General features: G+C 35.4%; 2 protein-coding genes across 3 annotated transcripts in view; one reads left to right on the top strand and one right to left on the bottom strand.

Moving 5' to 3' along the window:
- The window catches only part of LOC119411874 (nuclear receptor coactivator 5), a 615,997-nt gene that overhangs the window by 505,458 nt on the left and 103,134 nt on the right, over positions 1–7,405 (bottom strand). The window lies entirely within an intron of this gene.
- Positions 4,117–7,187, top strand: LOC119411880. The gene is made up of 6 exons (XM_037678832.1): positions 4,117–4,233; positions 4,348–4,496; positions 4,630–4,703; positions 5,020–5,118; positions 5,820–5,918; positions 6,285–7,187. Exons 1-6 carry the CDS (start codon positions 4,126–4,128, stop codon positions 6,458–6,460), a joined length of 705 nt encoding a protein of 234 aa, XP_037534760.1. The 5' UTR covers positions 4,117–4,125; the 3' UTR covers positions 6,461–7,187.

Here is a 7,405-nt window from a genome sequence, read left to right as displayed (position 1 = left end):
ATTAATCCAGATGTTTTCATTAATGTCTGTGGTGAAGCAACGGAAAATCATGGCCGTATGGTTTTCCTGATTGATTAATTATGCTGTTGTTTTTTTCATATTTTGCCAAATTAATGTAAATGTTTGATGTTAATCTTTGATTCTGTAAATAAATGACCGCATTCATTTTGATGGGTCAAAGATAAATAACGTCTCTCGTTACATTTTTGTTCAATTCAATGCACGCATGTTACACAGTCCAGAAAAATGAAGAACCTGTTTAATGTATGAATATATCTCAGCATCTGTTCATACTACAATAGTATTAATAAAAAACCTGTGATGATGAAAACAGACATCGAACAAAAATGATTAATCAATTTCCAAAAACTGACATCATTATCATCATAAAAAAAATAAAAATAAATAAGAACAAGTAACATGAGTTCACCCAATGACCGCTGGAGAAAAACACCCTGAACAGGAACAAGCAGCTAAAGCAAACTCGGATAGGGAAACGTGTTTCTCTGTGTTTGAGAAATTGCTTGAAACAAAATTCTTTGTACAGGATCATATCAGACATTTGCATGGAGGAGGTCTCCAAAATCACCTTGAAGAAACCTTGTTACTTGCAGACATCAATAAAAGTCGGAGTAATTTTGTAGCACAGCCCCTTCCTTCTTCACTGCAGGGAGACAATCATCCTGAACTGTTCTCTGTACCTTTCTTTAACATTCTGTTTGCACATCATAACCAATATGCCATTTACCTGCCAATAACCTAACATCATCCTCGGCCATCTGGAAACAATCATCTGGGTGGCTCGGGTTGATATTGATGATGTCCTTCATGTTGGTTCAAAGTCCCTCAGCAATAAAATCCGCATATAATGAGTAGTAGTAGATGAGTCCTGCACAGGCTGCAGGTAACAGCACTGCCCCAAACACAGAGCAAACAAGGTAACCAGCAACACAAAGAGACAGGGTGATGGTGAGACAGAGGCATTATGAAAACTAATGGAAGTGCTCCTGGATGTTAAAGCTGAACACCTCACAAGTCTCTTTGTCCGAGGGGTGATATCAGCTACATGATGAGGACAACAAAATATGTATGTTGGTTTAGACAAATCATCTTTGCATCGTTTACAATGTGTCCAGAACGCAGCAGCCCGTCTTTTAACAGCAACTAAAAAACATGAACACATAACCCCTGTCCTGGCTTCTCTCCACTGGCTTCCTGTCCACTTCCGAATTGATTTTAAGATTTTATTGCTTGTTTTTAAAGTCTTGAAAGGTCTGGCCCCGTCATATATATGTGATCTCATTAACATTTACACTCCAGTAAGAGCACTCCGGTCTACCAACCAGTTCCTCTTAGATGTCCCCAGATCCAAACTGAAATCCAGAGGTGATCGGGCTTTTGCGGTTGCTGCTCCAAAAACTGTGGAACAGTTTATCTGAGAATTTAAAGACCGCTCAGACTGTTGAGACTTTTAAATCTTTGCTCAAGACTCATCTGTATTCCTTGGCATTTCATCCACGCAGAGTCTGATAACAAGTTGAGCTGATTTTATTGTTGTTGTGTGTTGTTTTTACTGTTAACTTATGTTTTTGAGTGGCACTAGATGCATTTTTACTCTTTTTTTTTTTTATTTTAATCTGTCTTAACTGTAAAGCACTTTGGTCAGCTTTTGTTGTTTTTATGTGCTATATAAATAAATTGACATTGACATTGACATTGACAAAAAGCCTAAAATCTTTTCTGAAGATCAGAAATTTACCAGGAAGCACGGTGGCGCAACTGGTAGAGCTGCTGCCTCTCAGCGAGCAGGTCCTTGGTTCAAACCCCGGTCCAGTGGCCTTTCTGGGTGGAGTTTGCATGTTCTCTCCGTGCATGCGTGGGTTTTCTCCGGGTACTCCGGTTTCCTCCCACAGACCAAAAACATGCATGTTAGGCTGATTGATAACTCTAAATTGTCCCTAGGTGTGAATGAGAAAGTGAATGGTTGTTTGTCTCGTTTGTCTCTATGTGGCCCTGTGATGGACTTGTGACCCGTCCAGGGTGTACCCCGCCCCTCGCACAGTGATTGCTGGACATGGGCACCGGCGACCCCAGTGACCCAAAATGAAATAAGCGGGTAAAGATAATGGATGGATGGAGAAATTTACCAGTTTTAAGTTGAAGGTTTCTTTATTGTCCTCAAATTCAATTTCAAAATAATCTTTCTGAACATGCAATAACTGAATTTGACCGAAAAGTCAAATTAAGTTAATAATTCACCTTCTACAATAAAACATTTTTGTTCAGTATGCCATTATGGTGGGTTTTTTTTCACTGAATATTTTCAATTCCTGATCATGTGGGGGGGAAAAAAAACATCAACTCAAATTTGACTGTTGGATCTCAATGCTCCTTGCCTACTAAATTAAATACAAGACTGTTTCATACGTTAAAAAAATATTTACACCATGTAATAACTGAATCAATGCACTGCACTGACTTTTGTAAAATACAGTTGTCATGTTGAGCTTAAAAATACATTTTTAAATTGAGATAAAATATGACAGGGTCACAAAGTTTACTAAAGACATTCATAAGAAAATAGCTGAAAACTAAAATGGGCAGACACTGGTCGAGTTTTATTTAAATATAGAGCTAAAAACACGATTTGAAAAAAATAGAAACTAATCAGCAAAAAGGCTGAAAACTGATATGTAAATCAAATATGAAGCAGAAATATTCATTCATCTTCTACTCAACATAGTTGCCTGTTCTCAATAATTTCTTACAGACAATATAATGATTCAGATAAGAAAAAACTGAACAAAAATTTGTCTTAATTTTATTTTTGAACATGTTTAACATTTGATCAATGATCTATCTTAGTATCTCTGAGAGATTTGTCCTTCAGTCCACATGATGTCTTGTAAATATTAACTTCACTAAATATTAACTAGCAACAGACCTGCTGTCCTTCTCCAGGACATCTGTTCACCAGCAAACTGTTTTTTTTTTTTCCTCACTCTGGGAGTAAGTTGTTTGTGGGATTCAGTTTGGTTTGGTGGGCTCCTCAGACTGAAGAAGTCCTTTGGATGAAGGATGAAACATCTCAGCAACAAAAGAAACCGTCCAGATGACCTTACAGAACAATGAAGTTATTTTCTACAAACTAATTTGTCTGTTAGCACCATTGCCCTCTTGCACAAATATGCCTGAGTTGCTTCATCCATCCATTTTCTTTAGCTGCTTCTCTTTCTGGGTCACAGGGGGAGCTGGCACTTATCATCAGCAGTCACTGTGCGAGAGGCGAGCCACACCCTGGATAGAACACAAGTCCACACAGACACAGAAACAAATGAGACAAACATAATAATATTTTTTTAATCACTTTCGTTTCCTAAATTTAATGTATTGTAATGTTTCCTGTTGCACTTGAGGTTTTTACAGTTAGAAGGGTTAGAGGTGGGGTCCATCCTGAAGGGTCACAGCCTGAACAGTCATACACTTTTCAATACAAGTGCTTATCTTGTATGATTCACAAGTACACTCAAATAAAAAAAAAAACACATGTGATAACAAACACATTAGGAATAAATACATAGGAAAAGTTCAAACATCCAGTTGTACAGAACATGGCACTTACTTTATATGAAATATTCATACGGTTTCAGTTCAAAAACACCTTTTTTTTTTTTTTTTTGCTCACTATTTTAGAAATAAAATGTTCAACACATTATGGATGTATCTTTGCCCCAGTTAGGAAACACTGCATGTAAATAAACCTTTTTGATACAGAAAAAAAAAAGAAAAAAAAAAAAGCCAAAGCTTTGCAGAATAATATCACAATGAACACATGATTTACTCCATGGCTAGATCTGTCAGAACAAAAAAAGTTATTTTGTTTTGTCTGAATTTTTTGCAGCAAAAATGAAACTAAATAAATAGTGAAGCTTAAAAAAGATATTACAGGAATACCTTTGGCAGCAGTGTCAATGACTCTACAAACAGTCTGTATTTGCCAAGCAGTGCTACATTTGCTTAAATGGCTTCTCATAAAGGGGTGGATAGAAGAAGCAGAAAAACAATTGGTCAGTGATACTGTATATATCAGACTGCAAAGAGCAAAGAAGTCTGCACCAAGGAACCATGAAGGCTTTGTGCGCTGCTGTTATTGTGCTGAGCTTCATCTCAGTGGGCCAGCCTGCACCGCTGACCTGTGATACACTAAAAAAGCCAGTAGAGAAAGGTCCAAACGTAAGTCTTTGTCTCCTGTTATAAGTAACACCATCTGTTTTAAACTGCCGTGATTTGTGAATAACCTTTGTTGTAATTCACTAAATATTCTGTTCACATGTTATTTAATTTCAGTTGTCTGGAAGATGGTACTATATAGCTATATCAACAGAGGTGTGTTTGCCTACAACGCTGCTGGACAGTATTATTTGGCCAAGTTTTTCCATGGATGTAACTTCTAAAGACACGCCCAACCTCTATGATGGCCTTGCTAGAGTTAAAATGTAAGGGATATATTTATTTATTTATTTATTTAAAAACTATAATTTAAAGTGAAAATGCACAATGAGTGAATCAAAGTTTCATTATTTGATTACTTCTTGTTTTCGTGTTTATTCGTCTATAAATTCTTCCCAGGTATGGATATTGTGTCAATGAATCTGAGTCGGCTCTGTACGTGAACAACAAAATATATGATGTTGACAGTGAAAGTAAGAGTTTTGCTTAATATATATACGTTTGCCTCTCCATCTCCAGACCTTTACGTTGCAGACGTTGTAGCTATTTGTGTGTATGTTATTCACAAACTGGCTTTCTTTCAAGTTCTGCAGTTTCCAGTTGTAAGACTGAAAAAGTAATAGCCCAATGAACATAGATTTCAACAAAAATGTTATATTTCTGTGACTAATTTTAATCCAACTGGTTTTCAGATGCGTTTAACACATTTGGATTGTTGGTCGTTTATAGTTGTAACATTACAGTTTTATTTTAATACAATCATATTTCTGTTCACATCGTTTCCAACAGATGCCCCCACTGGTGATCCAGATGTTCTGCTGCACACTAGCTGTCATGACTGCCTTGCTGTAAAAACCGATGATGTCATCGACAGTCTCGTGCTCCTCAGTAAGAAAAAGAAAAATAGACTAAACAAACATGACAACATTTATCTTGTAAAAGTCTCTAAGCACAGAAGAAACAGGTGACAATTGTAATTTTATAAGATTTTTTTTAATGAGGGACTCTGGTGGGTGCTGTGGTAAGCGTGTTGCAGCCATGGCTTGGTTCTCCATGGAGGTTATAGTCACTACAGATCAAAATAAATTTGTTCTAAATGACCACATTTGTCATGTCCTCAAATGTTTCAATTCCAACATGATCCATTCCAAATTAAAATTTGCTTCCATTCAATGGTAAAATGGTAAATAAACTATAGCACCTTTCTATCTAATCTTCTTCTTCTTTCGGCTTTTCCCTCTTCAGGGGTCACCACAGCGAGTCATCATCCTCCATTTCACTCTGTCCTCTGTAAAGTTGATTTTAACCTTCATAATCACTGCATCAAAACTCAATTAAATACCTGTAAGAGGTTTTAGACTGGCATAAAATATATCACTGTCCAACAAGATGAAAGAATCACAAAATTAGAAAATTTGCTGCAAATTCCATGTAGTGGCCCAAAGCTAAACATGGTTCTACTCTAATATCTGTGTGGGGACACCTTTACAGTTTTGCTAAATTATAAAGTTGAAATGTTTTTTGAGTAAAACTAAACAAAAACACTCAAAGAGAATATAATCAAATCTCTCGTGCCACTTCTTCATCAGGTCGGAGATCAACCGTCACCACTGCTGAGCTGCAAGAGTTTAAGAAGCAGGTTGAGTGTTTTGGTTGGTCCAAACCAGTGGTCTTAAACACAGACCATGGTGAGATTTTTTTTTTTTAATTTCTTCTGTTAATCAAAATACGGAACAGAAAATTATATGAACTATTTAAAGTCATGAACAGAAATGGGTATAAAACAGTTGGTAAATCAGTTTTTTGTTGCCAGTTTCTTATATTTAAAATCCAATTAACAGATATTTTAATAGTCCTCTGTCTTTGTCCACCAGGCAAAAGCTTGATTTTTGTTTTACAGTATTACTCAGGCACAGAAAGAATTTCTAATTTTATTTTTATTTTTTATGTGTGTGGTGTGTGTGTGTGTGTGTGCAGACCAGAAGATCTGATGGTATTGTTTTTTTAACATCGTTTTATTTTTATTTTTTATTTTTTCCATTTTTTCATTACAGACTTTAATAACTGTCTGACCATTGATGACAACATGACTGAGGAAGCGGCTGAACATTTCCTGAAAAACTTCTTTCCCAAGATGATTGAAAGAATCAAAAATACCCATCATAATATTTTCAAATGTCTCTCAGACATGGTTGCCTATTATGGAAGCTCTCCTTTTGCTTTAAAGTAAGCAATAGTTGTTTTTCAACCAGTAATGCTTATTGTGGCCCTTTAACAAGAGTGTGAATTTGGACAAAATAGCTAACAACAATCAGTTTTTTACTTTTAAATTATAGTAATTACAAATCATGTCCATATACTAAAACAACTTTTACTGCAGAGTAAATTACAAGAAAAAAACAAAACAAAACAGGTATTCATTCAGGGAATATAAACAGCCTATACAGCTGAGTTATTTTTTTCCTGTTGGTTGTCAGATATAAAGGGGCAACAGAGTAAAAAAAATAAATAAATAAAATCTAACAAGGTTAAGTTTCCCAAGAAGACTGAAAAAGTCTTTTGGATAAAAGAGTAAATGTTTCATCAAATAAGAACCATGCAGAGGACCTCCTAACTCAACCTTGTTAGATTTATCTACCTGGATAATTGAGCATGCATCAGGACGTTTTTAAAAAAAAAACTTTTTTCCCATTTATTTTTTTATTTTTATTTTGCAAAGCAGTGCACATGATAAGCTAAAATATCTAAATTTAGTGGCATAACACTGAGTTTACCACATGGTTTAAATTCAGCAAGACAAGTTTTGGGTTGACCTGGCATGAAACAATTTTGTGAGTGAAGTAAATGAAGATCTACAGAAAATAAAAGGGCAAACTTTCATACTATATGATTGCTGTTGCTAAGTGTTATCTGTGTGTTAATCTGCACAACAATAAAAACCTCATAAAACCCCCTAATGAGAGTAATTTCACTTTTGTAAACACCACTACATGCTATGTTTTAAACGGCATTCTCAGACATTGACTAGAAAACCCTGTCTGCCTTCAAGAGTTGTAATGAGTCTTGGTAAAAAATAAAAACATTAAAATAATTATTAAACATTGCTAAGTTGCATGGAGCACCATGAATACTTGAATTTAAATATTTTATTTTGTACAAAAATGTGTGTGTATAT

Source organism: Nematolebias whitei, chromosome 7, assembly GCF_014905685.2.
Source record: "Nematolebias whitei isolate Nwh7 chromosome 7, NemWhi1, whole genome shotgun sequence".
Classification (NCBI taxonomy): domain Eukaryota; kingdom Metazoa; phylum Chordata; class Actinopteri; order Cyprinodontiformes; family Rivulidae; genus Nematolebias; species Nematolebias whitei.
Note: the sequence above shows the minus strand (reverse complement) of the source record. Positions and strands in the feature narration are given on the sequence as shown.

Bases quoted from the DNA above. Each gene is read 5' to 3' on its own strand.
- LOC119411880 (XM_037678832.1), top strand. From the start codon at position 4,126: ATGAAGGCTTTGTGCGCTGCTGTTATTGTGCTGAGCTTCATCTCAGTG. The intron at 4,497-4,629 runs GTAAGGGATATA...AATTCTTCCCAG, and splicing joins GGCCTTGCTAGAGTTAAAAT to GTATGGATATTGTGTCAATG. The intron at 5,919-6,284 runs GTGAGATTTTTT...TTTTCATTACAG, and splicing joins GGTCTTAAACACAGACCATG to ACTTTAATAACTGTCTGACC.